General features: G+C 45.0%; 1 protein-coding gene across 5 annotated transcripts in view; it reads left to right on the top strand.

The window, feature by feature from the left end:
* Positions 1 to 20,743, top strand: part of ANKIB1 (ankyrin repeat and IBR domain containing 1) — a 168,335-nt gene that overhangs the window by 25,389 nt on the left and 122,203 nt on the right. For 4 of the 5 annotated variants that reach the window (XM_045003430.1, XM_045003432.1, XM_045003433.1 and 1 more), the window contains exon 2: positions 16,059 to 16,328. In XM_045003430.1, coding sequence (XP_044859365.1) covers positions 16,141 to 16,328 — 188 coding nt within the window. In that variant the 5' untranslated portion in view covers positions 16,059 to 16,140. Of the gene's footprint in view, positions 1 to 16,058; positions 16,329 to 20,743 lie in introns of those variants that run through there. The other variant, XM_045003434.1, reaches the window with a different exon arrangement.

The following is a 20,743-nucleotide window of genomic DNA, read 5'->3' as shown; positions in this document are numbered from 1 at the left end:
AAAATTGCTGCATCTGACTTTCTTTAAGATGAGCTTTATTGTAGATTTCATTGAGACCTGAAAATCAAACTGGTTTGAAGGAAATTAGTTTTAAACTTCTGAATGCTTAAAATCAGCACATTTTGAAACTTTACATTTGGTGTTTTAGATCAAGTCATAGCTAGAACTTGTAAGGACATTGGGGGCCGAAGGACTCTGAAGTTTTCTAGGTTTACATTAATCCAAAATAGTGGCTTTCAACATTTTTCCATAGTGTGACCCTGTGTTATAACAACAAAAAGCTTTGGGACTTCCCCATATAATTGTAAAGAAAGGAAGTGCTATTGCATCTCACCCCCGGACTTGTTTGTGACCCCCATGTTGGAAAATCCATGTTGATAATTTCTAGGGCCCTACCAAATTCATGGTCCATTTTGGTAAATTTCATGTTGATATGATTTTTAAAATCTTATATTTCACAGTTTTAGATATTTAAATCTGAAATTTCATGATGTGACTGTGGGGGGCCCAATCCAAAAGGGGTTGTGGTGCAAGGGTATTTTAGATGAGTCGTGGTATTGTCACCCTTACTTCTGCTCTGCTGCTGGTGGTGGCACTGTCTTCAGAGCTGGAGAGTGATGGTGACATGGTACGGTATTGCCACCCTTATTTCTGCACTGCCACTAGTGGTGGGTCTGCCCTTACACAGGCTGCTCCTGGGTCCAGGTAAGAGGAAGTCCTGTCCCTCCACAGCCCAGCTGGGGCTAGCAGCTGGAGCCACAGTAGGAGCCCCGTCCAGGGTGCCCCCAGCCCTGCTCTTCCCAAGCACTTAGGAGTTATGGGGCCTCGGACTGGCTGTGTATGTGGAGGAGGTGACCATACCACCCTCCCAACCATGTCACTTACCTGTAATGCTGTCCCTGCCTCCCCCCAAAAAGTGATGCTCCCCCCATACCATGCCACCTTCCCTTCTGAGCTACTGCTGGCGGCAGCGCTGCCTTCAGAGCTGGATGCCCAGTCAGCAGCCACTGCTCTCAAGTCAGCGCAGAAATAAGGGTGGCAATACCATGACTCCCCTACAATAGCCAAATTTCACAGGAGAGACCAGATTTCATGGTCCATAATGCGTTTTTCACAGCTGTGAATTTGGTAAGGCCCTAATCATTTCCCTTTTGGCATTTTAAATCTTGCTGGTTTTAAACTTTTTTTAATCCTCCCAGGCCTTGCTGATTTTAAACTTCAAAACTGCTAACCTGAATTTCTTCAAACTGGCTTCATTTTTACTTCTTGATGTAATGTTCAAAAGGTACCAGCCTCAAAGAATTTGGTTTGGTTGCAGTCTCAAAGGAATTCATGTTTAAAGGCAATAAATGTATCCTGAACAAGCAATGATCTGAACCTTGTCCAAATGCTGCCTTTTAACCTTCTGTCCTGTTTGGACTTTGAGCCCCTTATTCTCCCTTCGTATTAATAGTTTTTTTAAGTTTATAGTTTAAAGCAGGGGTTCTCAAACTGGGGGTTGGGACCCCTCAGGGGGTCATGAGGTTATTACATAGGGGGTCGCGAGCTGTCAGCCGCCACCCCAAACCCTGCTTTTCCTCCAGTATTTAAAATGGTGTTAAACGCATTTTTATATATTTTTAATTTATAAGTGGGGGTCGCACTCAGAGGCTTGTTATGTGAAAGGGGTCACCAATGCAAAAGTTTGAGAACTACTGGTTTAAAGCAATCTGGCTCAAAGTGGCTTAAGAAATTTAATCTAAAGCTTTAGATTAGTTTGAGATGATTAATATGATCAAAGGCTTTGATAAATTTCAAGGGTAAAAAGAATTCCAAAAAATACAATTTTGAAGGACAACAAAGGCTGGAGAGCCCGCTGGGGAGAGGAGGTAGAATTTACGCTGATGTAAGGATTTTTTTTTTATTTGTGCACTTATAAGATTGTACATATGGCTAGGAATGGAAGTACCTATTTAACTTGCAGAACAGATACTATTTGCCAATTGGTGAGCAAACACTTCAGCCAGATATGCCTTGAAGAGATACCTTAAGCCAGTTGTTGCCACATGCTTTCTGATGCAGTTCACATACCACCAGTAATACACATATTACATGATGAGAACCACAGACTAGGCCTTTCTAGTAGATTCACAGTGGCCCTGGCCTGTCTGCTGGCTTCCTGAATCTGTGGGACTCCTGCTGCATGAACACATTTAGGCTGTTACTGTATGTTTGAGGAGTTTTTTAGACTATTTGCTGAAGGGTCTTTCACTTGAGTAGCTCTTCATTATCAGAGCCATTGTTATTTTTGCACTATTACAGGGATGGCTAAACTGTGGCTCGCAAGCCACATGTGGCTCTTTACCATTAAAGTGTGGTTCGCAGTGTCCTTCTCCACCTACCAGACTGAGGGTGGGAGTGGGGAGCTCAGAACCTCTGCCTTGCAGCAGGGTGGTGCAATCGGGGCTTCTGCCCAGCGGGGATGGGGGTCTCGGGACTTCTGCCCAGCGTGGCGCACATGCCAGGGCTCGGGGCTGAAGCCCTGAGCCTTGTCAGGTGCCTCCCGTAGGATTCCCCAACCTCCACCTCCAAGCAGGTGTGCCCTGGCTCTTAAACTTCTGAAGATTGTCATATATGGCTTGGAGGGCCAGTAAGTTTGTCCATCCCTGCTCTATAAGAATATGTCCTGACAGGCAAAAGGGCTGTGTTTTTGAACTGTTAGCTTAATATTAAAAATCCCATTAATGTGCAGGTTAACATGTATGAAGTTGTTAGCTGTCCATGTTGGGGTATAGGCTCTTCCTTATGCTCCAATATGGCTAGATACTACAACTTCAAACATTTGCCTGCCACTTAATGGGGTTTTTAAGTCATGTTAAGCTAAGTTGACTGAGTTAACACAAACTGAAAAAGACACCCATGACCCTGTCAAGACAGGGCTTAGAATGCTCATGTGCATCTCCTTCTCCCACCCCTTTTCGGTTTCTTATTCCAGTTCTCAGGATCTGTCCTGGCCTTGCTGTTTTCTCTAATAGCCATTTGTGTGTCTTCATGCTTGCTTTTCCTCCTAACAGTTTTCCCCAAGGCTGGTTCTCTGTTCTCTTCTTCTTTCTAACCTGCTCAGCTAAACCATGTCCCTGATGTTGCTATCCCTTGCAGCTCTGGACTGCTTATCCCACCTGTGACCCAAGAACCTTTTAATGCCAACTGGCAAGGGGGTACAGGAATATCCTGGTTCTGGGATGTGAGGTCTCAAATGAAAGGTGGTGTCACACTGGTTATTAATATCATTGTGAAATGTATGTACAGATACTGTGCAAGGAGTTGTGTGTATATGTACTGAAAATATGTTCTTAAGAGTCTGCATCATGGGTATTTGTCACCAGCAGAGGTGAAAAACAGATTTTCTGTCAGACGAGATGTGTATTCACCTATCTCTTTGTTCAGATGTAAATTAAGCATTGTAAGCTAGTACAATGGTTGCCCATGTACATCACGTTTACAAATGCTAACAAAGAGATGTGAAGTCCATTCGAAAGGAGCACACTGCAAAAAACAAGCTATGCAGGATTATCCTGTCTGTGAACAAAGACAATGAACTTTGGAGATATTTCTAGAAGTAAAGGCACCCCTTTATCTTGCATCGAGGAATTAGACAGCGCGTTTACATTCGTGAAAATGGGTCTCAGCTACTCTTGGTTGAAAATGCTGAAGAGGACTTTGGGTGAGATATACGTCTCTTGTCTCTAGAAAGAGTATTATGATTTTGTTTTATATTTTTATATATAATATAACCATTTGTTTCCAGTATCCTAACTCACTATCTAATGAATCTCTAGTCGATAATAAACTTATTCTTATTTTCACTATAAATAGATCTCAGTGCTGTGTGTTAAGCAGAGTGTTGAGTGAGAGTTGACTCTTACAAGCTGGTGTGTGCTGTTCATCTGGGAATAGCAGGCCTGGTAACTCTGTGAGTGTTTAGTGTATGAGAGACTGAGCGTTGCAGGGAATGCTCCGAGCATTTGGGGGCAGGTGTGTGCCTGTCATTACCTATGCAGAGAGAGTGAGGTCTGTGGAGGCCTGAAAGGCGGTGCTTGTGTTGCCAGAGGCAGTTGGTTTCAGGGTGCTGATTAATGCTAAGGAGAGGTGGTGGGGAGGTGCCTCACAACCTTGGGAACCCTGGGGGAGCATCATACTACCTTCTCAGTATTCCACAGAATCCCTTCTTTAAGTCACAGTAGTCATATTGACTGGTTACATAGTCCCATCTGGGCCTGGCCTTGAGTATTAGCAATTTCACCTTTGCATAAGTTGAGCGGGGGAGGAAACAATCCTCACCTATCATCTTCTGGCTGAATAATACCCCTGGGAATATGCAGCGGTCTTCCAGGGGGTACATCAACTCCTCTAGATATTTGCCTAGTTTTACCACAGGCTATGTAAAAAGCATTAGCGAAGTCAGTACAAACTAAAATTTCATACAGACAGTGATGTGTTTATACTGTCCTATAGACTATACTAGTATTTCTCAAACTGTGAGTGAGTTTGTTTTAATGGGGTCGCCAGGGCCAGACTCGCTAAGGCAGAAAGCCGAAGCCCAAGTTGTTAAATGAGGTGAAACTTAGGGTACACAAGACAAATCAGATTCTTGAAAGGGATATGGTAGTCTGGAAAGGTTGAGAACTACGGTCCTAGAGATGCTTCTTATAAGGGGATCCCCGCCCTAGTTGACCTGTGGCTCTTGACTGTTTGAGGCAGAAGTTAATATGTGAATCTTATGATACTGATGATTTCCCTATACCATTCCCAGAAAATAGTTATCAATGGTTCTTCTTCGAGTGATTGCTCCTATGCATTCCATGTAGGTGTGCGCGCCGTGCGTGCACGGCTCTTCGGAAGATTTTTACCCTAGCAACTCCGGCGGGCCGGCTGGGCGCCCCCTGGAGTGGCACCGCTATAGCGCAGGATATATACCCCAGCCGGCCCGTCCGCTCCTCAGTTCCTTCTTTCCGCCTGTGACGGCCGTTGGAACAGTGGAGCGCAGCTTAGCTGACCTCCACTTCCCTAGCTACTCGTAGTTTTCTCTCGTTCTGTTTATAGTGTAGTTAACTCTGTTCGTTTGTAGAATAGTATAGTGTATTTATTTTACAGGGGTTCGGGGTTTATCCCCTTCCCCTCACCCAGTGCCGGGTCCGATGCCCGGTCCACAGGGTTTTCTAATGCTCGGCCGGCCACAAGCAGCTGCCGACAAGAGATCTTCTCCTAAGTGCCTCGAGGGATCTTACCTCACAGATAAGTGCCGCATTTGTGAGGCCTTTAATCCGTGAACAAAGGGGAGCGGGGCTTTCGTTTTAAACAGCTCCTGAGGGAGGCAGCTCTTGCTCCTCCGCTCTCGGCGCCGAGCGCTAGTTAGTTTTCAAGGTGCGCTCCCTCGGCACCGGATCGCCGGTACCGCCAAGGCCTCCTGGCACGACCGTCGCTGGCTCCGACGTACCCTTGGCATGGATCCCTCTCCTGGAGGATGAAGAGGCACAATATCCTTGCTGCGTCCGAGCCGCCGCCTCTGCAGCCGAGCGCTATGCTCTGTCGGATCGTCCGGCACCGGTGTCTGCCGCAGCACCGACAATACCCGCACCATTTACTCCGGCCAGGCAAGAGCTGTCGAGTCCGGTGCTGGAAAGCTCCCATGTACGGACCGTGGTCGAGCTCGCTCTGAAGCTGCATCCAAGATGCCTGCTCCGCAGCCGAGCACTATGCTCAGTCGGATCGCCCGGCACCGAGGTCTGCCGTGGCACCCTCAATATCCGCACCATTAACTCCGGCCAGACAAGAGCCGTCGAGTCCGGTGCCGGAAAGCTCGCCGGTACGGACCGTGGTCGAGCTCGCTCTGAAGCTGCGTCCGAGCCGCCTCCTCCGCAGCCGAGCACTATGCTCCGTCGGATCGCCCGGCACCGATGTCTGCCGCGGCACCGACAATGCCCGCACCATTAACTCCGGCCGGGCAAAAGCCGTCGAGTCTGGTGCTGGAACACTCCCCGGTACGGACCGTGGTCGAGCTCGCTATGAAGCTGCATCTGTGGTGCGAGCTATGGTCGAGCTCACTATTCCCTCCACGCCGGAGACAGTGTCCACGGCGAGGGAGCTGATTGCAACGACAGCATCTGCGCTGCCTCAAACCCCGGCACCCCCGGTGCGGGTTACATAGTCGATGGGCAGGCCTGCCTTGATCAGACCACCCTACGTCGGCACCGCAGAGCGGCACCGTTCAGGATCGCGGTCCTGCAGATGTTCTCGGTCCCGTCACCGATCTAGGTCTCGACGCCGCTCACAGTCTCGGCACCGTTCTCCATGTTGGTACCAGTAGTACTCGCGGCACCGGTCCGGGACACTCCCGTTCGCCGGTCCGGGACACTCAGCACCGATCCAGCTCCCGGCACCGCCCCAGACACCGGGACGCCCGTAGCCACTCCTAATCATCGAGCCTCGCACCCTCGGTCGACCGCCTGGCACAGCTCCGGTGGCAGGTCCCGTTCTCGGTACCGGTAGACATACCGGTACCGATCCCCGGTGCCGCATCGAGCGACGTCAGTTAGAGACGGAGACTCTACCAAGGGCTTTTCAGCTCCTCCTGGGCCATCCAGCCACGCATCAGTGTCGTCCCGTGCGGACACTTCATATGCGTAGCACTCTGTTTTCCGATGTGCCCTCCAGAGTCTTCCAGGAGACCTATCAGTGGTCATTCTGAACGCCTTGGGTGTACTACCACTCCAGAGGCGTACCGGTGAACCCATCTCGCTCCGTTCCCTCGGAGCTCTGGGTGCCAGAGGTGACAATTAGTCGTCCCCGTCCGACCGGTACAGAGCAACCCCCGGTTCGGCACCGGGCTCCCAGATCCCACCGGATCAGGAGGTCGTCCAGGAGCTCGAGCCCACACAGGACCCGCTTGTCCCTGGCCTTTCTTCTTCCTCCTCCCCAGATGAGGCGGGGGCAGGAACATACCCCTCCAGCCCTCCTCTAATCGAAATGCGACCAGCCCCTAAATCCAAAGAGGCTGGGCGTGTGGTCTTACTGGGCCGTAAGATGTACCCGGAGGGGGCCTGCAACTTCGTGTAACGAACCAGCAAGCCCTGCTTTTCCGCTACTGTGGGTGGCGGTGGGCAAATTTACAGAGTCGGTTCTTCGGAACTCCCGTCAAGAGTTCGATGCCCTCCTGCAGCAAAGGACGGAGCTGGAGAGAGCTTCCCTCCAGGCCTCGTTGGACGCAGCTGACTCCGCTGCCATGACTCTGGCCTCGGGTGTTGCCATGCGGCGCGTTTCATGGCTCCAGCTGTCGAGCCTTCCCTCGCAGCTGCGGCACGCTATACAGGACTTGCCCTTCACTGGCACAGGCCTGTTCTCTGAAAACACTGGCCCTAGGCTGCAGAACCTAAAGGGCAGCAGGGTCACTTTGCTCTCTCTCTCTCGGCATGCACACGAGGGTGATTCAGCGCCGACGTTTCCGTCCCCAACCTCCGCTCTTACCCTGCGCCTTGACAAAGTCAGGACTTGGCCAGCGGGCGTGGCTTACACGGTCGTGGCCGTCAATCCGCACCCCAAAGGAGCCGAAATTAGGGTCCTTCTGACCACCAATGGGGCAAAAGCCTACCCATCCTCGCCCCTCCTAAGGACCCCTCTCACGAGCGATTCCTCTGGCAAGAGGTGCGGACGCTCCTCTTCATTGGAGCTATACAGGAGGTACCTAAGGGCGAAACCTAATCTCTTAGGTGAAGGGAGGTCTCAGACCTATCCTTGCCCTGCGGGAACTCAACAAGTCACGATGCAGATGAGTTCCGCATGGTACCCAGGGCGACCGTCATCCCATCCTGGGATCCCGGAGACTGGTACGCCGCCCTCGATATGAAGGGCGCGTGTTTTCACGTCGCCATTTCTCTTCCACACAGAAGGTACCCTCGGTTGGGGGCCTACCATCGTTATTCCCAGTATACGGCCCTCCCGGTTGGCCTCTATACAGCCCAGGGGTATTCAAAGTGCATGGCTGTAGTCGCCGCCTTTCTTCGCCACCGCCGGATACACGTTCTCCGTATCTAGACGAGTGGCTCATTCGAAGAACCACCGGGCCCAAGTTACCAGTCATGTGGGCATCGTCACGAACCTATTCTTGTGTCTAGGCCTGATGATCAATAGTAAAATCCACTCCGATTCCCATACAGGGAAGGGAATTCATTGGGGCCGTCCTGGACTCCAGACTCGCCAGAGCCTGCTTACCTCAGCCTTGGTTTCAGGCGAGGGTAACAATTGTACAAGGTCTATGGACCTTCCCGCCAACTTGGGCTCGCACCTGCCTAGGTTTCCTGAGTCACATGGCTGTCTGCACGTTTGCAACCAAACATGCCAGGCTTCGCCTCCGCCCACTTCGATCGTGGCTCACCTGGGTGTGCCACCCGGGCAGAGATGGCATACTCGTGGTCGTCTCGTTCCCCCCGAGAAGCCTAGGCTCCCTCGACCGGGAGTGAGCGTCCTCCCTGGTGTATCCAGGGATGCTGTTTCATTCACCCCTCGGGGTCCCTCATGACAGACAGCCCATCTCTCGGCTGGGTGCGCACCTGGCGTAGTTTCGCACTCACAGCCTTCGGTCAGCTCAAGAGCTGGCCTTACACATCAATGTCCGAGAGCTGAGAGCAGTCTGCCTTGTGTACCAGGCGATTCAGCTGGCGGATCGTCTCAGCAGATCCTTCCTGTCTCACAAGTGGTAGTTTCCTCCCGTCTTTATATATTCCGTTTTCCAGAAGTGGGTCTTTCCCCGCATAGTCCTCCTTGCTCTCGCGAGAACGGAAAGAGAGAGAAATTCTCCTCGTTCCAAGGCCTCTCCCCAGGCTCGGTCGTGGAGGATTTTCCTGAGGCCGTGGATCAGCCATCTGCCGTACGCTTTCCACTGTCCCCGCTGGTTCACAAGGTCCTGCTAAAACTCCGCAGGGTCAGAGCGCCCCTCATCGTGATCGCTCCAGTGTAACCTGGGCAGCACTGGCACACCATGTTGGTACACCTACACCCCATGACGCGGGATCACGGCAACCTTCACCACCCGGTCTTGTAATCCCTGCTCCTCACAGCAGGACTCCTGCGAGGCTAAACCGATCCGAGTTACGTTGTTCTGCCTCGGTTCTACAGGATTCTCCGGGGTGGTAGAAAATCTTCCATTCGGTTAAAGTATCTGGCCAAGTGGAAGCGTTTCTCCCGCCGAGGTCCCGCTCCATTCCATCTGGTTCCTCAGAGCTTGGAGCGTTTATACCTCCCCCCGAGTGGGGCCCCGCCATAAACCTGGCTCTTCAATCTGGTTCTAACCAGTTTTATGAATGCCCTATTCGAGCCAATGTCAACATGCACATTGATATACCTGTTCTGCAAGACAGTTTTCCTGTAGCCTTTCCTGCGGCCAGAGGAGTCTCCGAGCTTCAGGCTCTCACAGTAGGCCCAAGGTATACTGTGTTCCTCAAGGACAAGGGCAGTTATTACCACGTCCAACCTGCCTCCCTAAGGAGGTGTCGGCCTTTTATATCTACCAGGATATCTTCCTTCCGGTCTTCTTTCCAAAGCCACCCTCTTTGCAAGGAGACCAACAATTGCCCTCCTTCGACATCCGTAGGGCGTCCGCGATCTATATCTAGCGGACAGAGCCCTCTCGTAACACCCCCAAAACCTTCATCGTACCGGCATACCGGACGAAGGGCATACCTGTCTCCTCCTAGAGGCTTTCATCTTCAATGACGTTGTGCATCTGCACCTCCTCTGTTTTGGCCCATGTTCCATAGAGCCACCTTGCTACACATTCCGCCAGGGCTCAAGCTTCTCAGCTGCCTTCCTGGCTTGCATACCCTTTCGGGGGAGGTGTTGTACACCTACCTGGTTCTCGGTCCACACCTTTGCCTCCTTGGTCCAGGAGTCCAGAGCTGATGCAGCCTTTGGCTTAGCGGTTGCGTTCTGCAACATCTGACTCCGACCCCACCGCCTACGTAAGGCTTGGGAATCACCTACATGGAATGAATAGGAGCAATCACTCGAAGAAGAAAAGACGGTTACTCACCGTAGTAACTGTTGTTCTTCGAGATGTGTTGCTCCTATCCATTCCAGACCCGCCCTCCTTCCCCACTGTCGGAGTAGCCGGCAAGAAGGAACTGAGGAGCGGATGGGCCGGCTGGGGTATATATCCTGCGCTATAGCGGCGCCACTCCAGGGGGCGCCCAGCTGGCCCGCCGGAGTTGCTAGGGTAAAAATCTTCCGAAGAGCCGTGCACGCGCGGCGCGCACACCTACATGGAATGGATAGGAGCAACACATCTTGAAGAACAACAGTTACTACGGTGAGTAACCGTCTTTTCACAGTCATGCTGGAAGGGCATAACAAGTGGGGTCCCGCAGGGATCAGTTCTGGGTCCAGTTCTGTTCAATATCTTCATCAATTATTTAGATAATGGCTTAGAGAGTACACTTATAAAGTTTGGGGACAACACCAAGCTGGGAGGGGTTGCAAGTGCTTTGGAGGATAGGATTAAAATTCAAAATGATCTGGACGAACTGGAGAAATGGTCTGAAGTAACTAGGATGAAATTCAAAAAGGACAAATGCAAAGTACTCCATTTAGGAAGGAACAATCAGTTGCACACATACAAAATGGGAAATGACTATCTAGGAAGGAGTACTGCGGAAAGGGATCTGGGGGTCATAGTGGACCACAAGCTAAATATGAGTCAACAGTATAATGCTGTTGCAAAAAAAGTGAATAGCCTTCTGGGATGTATTAGCAGGAGTATTGTAGCAAGACACGAGAAGTAATTCTTCCGCTCTACTCCATGCTGATTAGGCCACAACTGGAGTATTGTGTCCAGTTCTGGGCGCCATATATCAGGAAGGTTGTGGACCAATTGGAGAGAGTCCAGAGAAGAGCAAAAAAAAATGATTAAAGGTCTATAAAACATGACCTGTGAGGGAAGATTGAAAAAACTGCGTTTATTTAGTCTGGAGAAGAGAAGACTGAGAGGGGACATAACAATTTTCAAATACATAAAAGGTTGTTACAAGGAGGAGGAAGAAAAATTGTTTTTCTTAACCTCTGAGGATAGGACAAGAAGCAATGGGCTTAAATTGCAACAAGAGTGGTTTAGGTTGGACATTAGGAAAAACTTCCTAACTGTCAGGCTCGTTAAGCACTGGAATAAATTGCCTAGGGAGGTTATGGAATCTCCATCATTGGAGATTTTTAAGAGCAGGTTAGACAAACACCTGTCAGGAATGGTCTAGATAATACTTAGTCCTGCCACAATGCAGGGGACTGGACTAGATGACCTCTCAAGTTCCCTCCAGTTCTGTGATTGTATATTGATACTCTTTTTAGTCAATACTTGTTAGTCTGTCATTATTATTACTGACTCTAATAATATAGCTCAGGGGTAGGCAACCTATGGCATGATTTTCAGTGGCACTCACAGTGCCTGGGTTCTGGCCACCGGTCTGGGGGGCTCTGCATTTATTTAATTTTAAATGAATCTTCTTAAACATTTTAAAAACCTTATTTACTTTACATACAACAATAGTTTAGTTATATATTATAGACTTATAGAAAGACACCTTCTAAGAACGTTAAAATGTATTACTGGCACGCAAAACCTTAAATTAGAGTGAATGAATGAAGACTCGGCACACCACTTCTGAAACGTTGCTGACCCCTGATATAGCTGAAAGAAGGTGGATGTGATAATATCTTTTATTGGACCAAAATATCTACAACAATGGAACATAATTAATTTTGCTGTATGAAAGGGAAACTCCACAACCTGGCGCAAAACTTAAGTGACATCTACTTTCAGTGCAAATGCAAGAAACAAAACATCATCCCCAGAGGTCTCACCATTTATAACCCTCTGACCACTGCGTACAGCACCCATCCTGGGACCAACATGGCAATAACAACTCTGCATATAAGAATGGAAGATATCTAATATAGCTAACAGTTGCTTATTTCCTCTGAGCATGGGCTGGTAGGTATTCTTTCACATTTCTCACTAGGACTTGGGTTCATACCCAGTGTGGATAGTGCAGTACTGGTGGAAGAGCAGTATTATTCAGTTGTGAGCCATTGTACAGTGGATGCTTCATTGCACTAGCAGTATTTAGCTCATTTTATAAAGTACTTTGAGTCACATCAGTATAAAGAGCATTGTATATTTAACTAAATTCTGTCCTATATTAAATGTTATTCCTGAGAACATTTTTAAAGGTTTTAATTTCTTTTTGAGGCTACGATATTGACAATTTAAAATGCCAGAACCGTCATGCACTTTTTGTGTGAAGTCTGTCTTACTCCAGTAAAATGTCAAAATTCTTTCTTTTTGCTTTAAAATACACCACTACCTCGATATGACGCCACCCGATATAACACGAATTTGGATAAAACACGGTAAAGCAGTGCTCCGAGGGGGCGGGACTGCTCACTCCAGTGGATCAAAGCAAGTTCAATATAACATGGTTTCACCTATAACACGGTAAGATTTTTAGGCTCCCACGGGCTGCGTTATATTGAAGTAGAGGTGTATTAGTGGTATTTTCACCTCCTGGCTTAGGCAGAAGAAAATGTAAGGAAATACTGCCAAGGTTGTAATAGTTGCAGACAAAAGAGAAACTTACCCTGAAAATGTTCAGCTGGAGCTAATAAAGGGAAAGAGATCTTTCCATGTGACAGTAACTAAAGGTTCAGTAAACTGAACAGAAGTACGATGCTTTGACAGATTATCAGGTTGCTGGCAACTTGCAGTTTTTGAAAGGCATTTTGTAATTTTCTAATGACCTTGTGTACCGGAATGAGTGTAATATTAGGGGTGAGGATGTTGCACCCACCCATGCAGAAATTCAGGAGAATTATTGCTTTACTTACCTGCCTCTTCCTTAAGGTAAAATATTAAACCAAAATATTTTCACTTTTAAATAATGTCTTGTTCTCTGGATGAAGAACCATTACAACTTTTCTTTAAGTAATGTTGAGGAGGATAAACTGCTTGTCTGACTGTATTTCAGTGCACTTTTCATTTTAATGAGGTGATATATTGCACTCATCTGTACAATATGAGCATTGTGCAGTATCTCACTGCGCATCATACTATGTCTGGCCCAAGATGGGTTATCACTTTTTGCACTTCACTGACATAAGGGATAGAAATACTATAGGGATGATGTTGAAATAATGGTAGCTGGCATTTAAACGATGTACATTAGCATTTTCTCCCTAAAATTTCCCATCACTGCTGCTAATCTTTCACACCTGAAAAGCTCACGGGGAAAAATCCCATCGTTATGGAAGTACTGTGCTTCCATAACATCAATGAAATGTAGACAAGGCTCCTAAGTAACACTTTATTTTGACTAGACAAAAGGATAAGAGGTAGACAAAAAGAAGTGAGACTAATTGAAGGCATGCCACAGGCTCAGTCCTCAAGTAAATAAATTTTGGGGACTTAAGCTATTTTTTGGATGGATATGGGTGTATAGTAGGACAAAACCATCAACAACCTAATTATAGCAACAAAGAGTCCTGTGGCACCTTATAGACTAACAGACATATTGGAGCATAAGCTTTCGTGGATGAAGACTCATTTTGTCAGATGAAGTGAGTATTCACCCACGAAAGCTTATGCTCCAATACGTGTGTTAGTCTATAAGGTGCCACAGGACTCTTTGTCGCTTTTTACAGATCCAGACTAACACGGCTACCCCTCTGATACTTAACCTAATTATAGTTGCTAGACTAAATATCCCACTAAAGCAAATTGTAACAAGCAAGGAAATAAACAATTAATTTATTCAACACTCCACTCATCTGTTTTCTTTTGGAGCCTCTACTATGCACAGTTCACATCCACCCTCATCTTAACAACAAAGCAGACCTAAAAAATCACTTTATTTGTTGGTGATATGTTCATGTGTTTTACTCACTCATATAGGATTGGTTTGTTTTTCACAATTACGTGGTCCATAGTTCTCTCCATGATTGCATGGGTGTAAGTGAAGCTTGATATTAAACCAGTGGCTCCCTTCTTATGAACCGGAGCTTTATTAATGGGAACAACTGCCTTTTTTTCAAGAGCTTGGAAGTGCTGGAACTCTGACAACTTGAGCTTAACTCTCTCTGTCTCCTATCCTTCATGAGCCTTTATTTCTAAGGTGGGCTGGACTGGGGATGAGAGTGGTCAGGGAGACAGTGAGGATTGTACGTCTTCACTGCAACAAAAAAACAAAACAAAAAAACAACCTGTGTTTTTAACAATGAGATCGCTAGGATTTTACATCAAAATAGCTGAGACAAAGTACAGGTAGTTTTTTTTTACCTTGATGTAGCTTGTTGAGATCCATCCAAGTGGTGGTGCAGTATTGACCTTGATTAGCTACTTTTTGGTAATTTGGATGGCGGTAGAGACTTCTCTGATCTCAGGGCAACCCCTTCACCATATTTGAAGTCTCTGCTCCAAAATATGGAAGCTGAGTACAGCATCTCAATGAAACTGTTGTAAGAATTTTTAATATTGGAAAAGCAATGTATTTTTCAGTAACCTTGTTCTCAGGCTGAACCATTTTTACTGAAACATTAAAAAAAAATTGACCTGAGGCAGACACCTAAATGGTTAAAGTTTGGTAAAGTTATACGCAACTTGTAAGTTGGCCTTACAATTAAAAATGTTGGACCACATTACTACAGGCATCTCTGCCAGCTGCACCTATAACACGCACACACACACACACTTGAATGTTTTGTTTAAAATTTTTAAATCTGGCTCCAAGCTAAAGCAGGGATGTCTTTTAGCTCCCTCATGTTTGGTAGCACTGGAGGGAAGAAGTAGCTACATTTTTTTTTCCTTTTGTATATTTATGAAATATAGCTTGACATCTTGGAGTTCTTAGGATGCAAATACTTCTGCATAACTTTCAATCTGTTCATTTTGCCGTAGTTCATCCTGATGGGCATCATCACTCCCAAAATCAAAGCATTAGTATTCTTACAAATATATATTTGTAAGAATACTAATATATATATATATATACACACACACACACACACACACACACACACACACACACATTGATCTTTTAAAATAGAGAGATGGTTGAGAGGGACAAATGTCTATGCAAAACAAATTACATTACTTAAGAGTTTGGGCTTGGATTAGCCTGTGTAACCAAGAGCTCCGTGGTGGTGGAAAGTCTACCTGGAGGTGGGTTATGGTGTCACAAGTCACCAAAATAACTCCATTCCTCTGGACGACTTGCAGGTGGCTAGCTCAGTCCCCAGTCAAATGGTTCTGGCCGTAGACGGGGGAGCCCAGCAGACTTCCCAAGTCATCTTTCACCAGCGAGGCTACTGTGGTGCACTGAACATAAATTAAAACCGTCCTGCCCAGCAGAACTTTTGGGGAAGGGCTGTGGTGAATAGTACTCTCGGGTACAATAGACCTATGGCACAGAAATGTGCTGATTACACACAGCTAAAAAACAGGTGGTTCAAGCTCATTTTGGTATGCTTTTCTTTGACTAAGCTTCTACCTACAGCATAATATCTTGCATACTTGTGAAACATTTCTGTCATCCCTCCATTTTGTTTAACGATTTTACTTGGATTTTAATAAGAGTTAACTTTGCAATCACTTATAAATATTGCAATTCTAAGTCTGTCTTTGTTTTCTATTGCAAACTGGTATGTGCCAGGAGGAAGTGTTTTTTTTTTTATATGTATTTTTTTAAATAGAACAATCCAAGTTCAAAGTGTGTGTGTGTTGTAAAAACATTTTCCACACGATTATGTGGAAATATGTTATAGTTTAACAGGGAAATAGTTAATCTATGTAGAATTAATGACTCAGGGAAATTTGTAACTATTCATATAAGGACTTTGATAATGCACCTCAGAGTTTACTTGCCTTAAGCAATTGTTCAGATACATGTTTACAATATGTTGAATTCTGGACGAATTTCTTTAAGAGGGTTTACAACAGCATTTGAAATGAATATATAACTTTTTTTTTTTTTTTTTTTTTTAAGGATGTGAAACATGTTGCGGACTCATAAAATGAGTGGCTGAAAGGGAAAGGAAAATAGTGCCATTATTTACTAGAATAACAACATGGGAAATACTACCACCAAATTCCGCAAAGCACTTATAAATGGAGATGAAAATCTGGCCTGCCAAATATATGAGAGCAACCCTCAGCTAAAAGAATCTCTCGATCCAAATACTTCTTATGGGGAACTCTATCAGCACAATACTCCATTACATTATGCTGCTAGGCATGGAATGAACCGAATACTAGGGTGAGTATTACTGCATGATTTGTTAACATATTTAAGAGTTGCTCTAGCAAATGGAAGAAGTTTAGATAGATTTATAAATCTTACTTTGTGAGTAGGTCATTGGTGAACATTTTAATTTGTATTTATTTTGTGTATAAATTTAAAAATGTTCAGATTATAGTAAAATATGCAAAATAACCTGTTGTGACAAATTTATATAATAAAGAACATGTATTTCTTATACGTGGGAAATGTTTAGTTTTAATTGATCTTTAATTTTTTTTCTTACACTTTTATGCCTGAAACGAATGTATTAGAATAAAAACAGCTTGCTTCCTGAGGTGTCTTATTACAAGCCTTTATTTAAAAAAAAAAATTTAAAAAGGCTTTTATACACACTTAAAAATTATTTTTTTTAGTAGCCCTTTGTAACTCTGTACCCAAAGTCCTATCAAAAATCTAAATTTTTCTGGTTTTTCTGATCATTCATTTGTGCTTTAAACATGCCTTCTGAAGTTGAATTTTTTACTTTACAGTTATCAGTTACTCTTTATGCCAAAGATGACCAGTGTTGCAAGATTGTGATTCAGACTACAGTTGAATTTTTGATATATAGGCCTTTTCGTAGAAAGTGTATTAGTGTTCGTTGTCTAACTCCTTCTGTGTCTGCTTACAAAGTACTTTCTCTTTTTTGTTGTTATTGATTAACAAATCAGGCTTCAAATTTTTTTGTGTAAAATGTTTCTATGATTTGGAAAACTGATCTGTGTGCTACAGTACTTGGACTGATATCCATGTCTTATTGGACGAGATTCTTTTTCAGAACATCTTTGTATCTCTCTCGGTCAGCCTCTTGATTATTTGCCTGCTAAAATTCACCATCCAATATTTTCTTTGGGAGCTCAGTTAAGATGTTATGAACGTTGCTTAAATGCTGGTTGTGGAACCTCTTTCCAGACCCTCATTGTATGAACAAGATGATGATCTAAAATATGTAATGCTATATTGATATGTTCTGCAAGGAGCATCAGCTAATTTTACTGCAGATAGGGCAAATACATGCACATATTCTTATAAAGTTCAGACGGTTTGAATTTTTGCATTTTGTGTAATGATAAACACAGTATTCTACAATTAGTCCTGAGGGAATTCTGCATCACTGTGCAATGCAGAATTCCCCCCCCCCCCCCCCCCCGATTTGGCATTGCAGAGTTGCTGGCCACCGCATGCCCTGAATGAAAGAGGTGGTGCGTGGGCCATAGCCATGCAGTGAGTAAAGTGCCCATCTCGGTGGGAATGGAGGCCCTGTGGCTGTGTGCGCTCTGGCTGCCAGGCCTGATCCTCATTTGGCCTGCTGTTCTGGCTCTCGCAAGGGGTGAGGCCGGGGATCACACCACATCCCCCAATGGGACTGTAATGAAGCTGTGCAGAGTGGAGCCTGTAGCTGGCCTCCGGTGGTAAGGGAGTGTGGGTTTCTGGCTTCGCGCTGGGCTCTGAGTGGGGGAAAACAGGGCGGGAGTCTGGGCCAAGGGGAGCCCAGCGCAGCCCCCTCCAGCACCCAACAAAAACCTCCTCCAGCACCTTCACAGATTATCCCAGGAGTAGAGAGGGGGTATCTTTGTTGTTGTTGTTGTCTGTATTGTTACAGACATACTTGCTGATCGGTGTTTTGAAATAAATTATGAAAATAATTGAAACTGGCGTGATTATATTGTGTTTCGACAAATAAAATATGCAGAATTTTGAAGAATTCTAAAATATTGTGCACAGAATTTTTTATTTTCTAGTGCAGAATTCCCCCAAGGAATATAGCAATGGAACAAAATTATCACTATCAGTATGGAAAGAGTTGAGTATTTGTGTGTAGCTTGTAATAAGGAATTGCGAGATCATAAGTACACTGCAATTCGTATTTAAAAGAAAAGTATTTTATGGGTAATGTCAAACCTATGAATTATAAGAGTGTACTAAGACTTGTTGGAGCAATAAAATCCACTCCAGCAACACTGAATAAAGAGTCACTCTGGCATTGTGAAAAGAATTGGACACCTTTTATGAGCACGCAATTTACTAAAAATTAAAGTTAATATTAAAAATATTGTTCTAGCTATGCTGTCAAACTTTTGATTATACAAACCCTACGTTTGGATAACTTGAAGGTCAGACAAGTTTTAAGTGAAATGTTGATCCTGGGAAGTTTACCACTTAATTGGTGCTTTAGTGTCTTAAAACTTAGAGACTCCCAACTCTGGAGCTCTTGATGGTTCTGCAGTTCTATCTACTTAAGTATAGCTTAATGTTGCAGAACTTGAATGGTTTTATTTATTTTATTTATTTTTATTGTGGTAGCACATAGGAGCCCCAGTTGTGGATAAAGGGTCCTGTACAAAGACATAGCAAAAAGACAGTCCCAGCCTCAAAGAGCCTACAATCTGTCTTTTAAGATGGCGCTGATCCTGCCACCAATTAGTTTCAGCCTGTCATAACTATAAAGGGAAAGGTAACAACCCTCCTGTATACAATACTATAAAATCCCCCTGGCCAGAGGCACCAAAATCCTTTTACCTGTAAAGGGTTAAGAAGCTCAGGTAACCTGGCTGACACGAGACCCAAAGGACCAATAAGGGGACAAGATACTTTCAAATCTGGCGGGGGAGGTGGGGGAGAAGGCTTTTGTTTGTGCTCTGTGTTTTTGGTGGTGTTCGCTCATGGGACTAAGAGGGACCGGACATCAATCCATGTTCTCCAAATCTTTCTGAACAAGTCTCTCATATTTCAGACTTGTAAGTAATAGCCAGGCAAGGCTTATTAGTTTATCCTTGTTTTCTCAACTTGTGAATGTTACCTTTGCTAGAGGGAGGTTTATCCCTGTTTTGTTGTAACTCTGAAACTAAGGCTAGAGAGGGTTCCTCTGGGCTCTTTGAATCTGATTACCGTCTAAAGTTATTTTCCATCTTGATTTTACAGAGATGATTTTTACGTTTTCTTTTTAATAAAATCCTTCTTTTAAGAACCTGATAGATTTTTTTTTCCATTGTCCAAAGACCCAGGGTTTTGGGTCTTTGATCACTTTGTAACCAATTGGTTAGGATATTATTCTCAAGCCTCCCCAGGAAAGGGGGTGTAAGGGCTTGGGGGGATATTTTGGGGGAAGAGGAACTCCAAGTGGTTCTTTCCTGTTTCTTGTTAAATCACTTGGTGATGGCAGCATACCAGGTTTTAACCTAAACCGGTAGAAATAAGCTTAGGGGGCTTTCATGCGGGTCCCCACATCGGTACCCTAGAGTTCAGAGTGGGGAAGGAACCCTGACAGAGCCCCTTAAATAGCTGAAGGCTTCATCTACACCCCCCCCCATAATACTTTAGATAATTTGGGATTATACGCCGGATACAATTGTCCTCCTGATATATCCTGTTTTAATTCAGATAATCATTTTTCTTTAATAACAGCTTTTAAAATTGATTTATAGACCTTTATGTCAAACAGACAAAATACAGACCAACAAATAAGACAAGGTGTTTGAAATGCCTATGCCTGTCTACACTAGGATTTACAGCAATGGTAGCACCAGTGGTGCAGGACCTGTTCTACACCAAAAGTGAGAATTTTACCAAAAAAATGAGTATAGGTACTACCAAATTGAACTGTGCACTGTTGAGCTGCCCAGCATGGAGGAAACATACAGACTTCAATGAACAAAGGCAAAAGGTTACCTTCTTTTTAGGTAGAGGGACTACTAAAGGTTCTACTTACAAGCTGATGAGCTGACTGACCTTGGGCATCAAATGGCAGGTAGCCCTTGCATTCAAATCTCAACTTATCTGAAATCCTCTAACAGTCTAGAGACATAACCTTGTTTTGGATAATCAGTGATTTTGGATACATAAGGTTTGATGATATGAGGTCCTGCCTATTTTGAGCTGCTGTTATTTATTTTACATGTTTTGCACCACTGGTGCTAACATTGGTGTAAATCCTAGTGTAGACAAGCACAGGCATTTCAAACACCTTGTCTTCTACACCTGCTTTGAGCATAGTTAGACACCATAGGGTACATATAATGTAGTTGTGGGTCCAATTTTGGCTGGCTGGCGCAAGCCTCAACTAGTGCAGCAATATCCATACTGCTATTTTTAGCATGCTAGCTCAAGCCCCAGTAGTGCAAATCAGTCTATGCAGAATGGGAGTCTCATTCTCAGCTGCAGTGTAGACATACCCAAAGTGTTTAAAATGCCAGTGTCCATTTTCTGCAGAAGCAGTCCCTTGATTGTTAATACTAGAGCAACAGGAGGAGAATACCCAACAAACCTGAGTGTAGGTAAATTTTGCCAAATCAGTCAGCCTTGGAGAAATTAGCCAGTAGTCCTTTAACTGTGAGAGTCTCTATTACAGGTTTTAATGTTTCCACTCAGGGATAGGAGACTTCTGAATTTGC

This window comes from Mauremys mutica, chromosome 2 (genome assembly GCF_020497125.1).
Source record: "Mauremys mutica isolate MM-2020 ecotype Southern chromosome 2, ASM2049712v1, whole genome shotgun sequence".
NCBI classification, from domain to species: domain Eukaryota; kingdom Metazoa; phylum Chordata; order Testudines; family Geoemydidae; genus Mauremys; species Mauremys mutica.
Note: the sequence above shows the minus strand (reverse complement) of the source record. Positions and strands in the feature narration are given on the sequence as shown.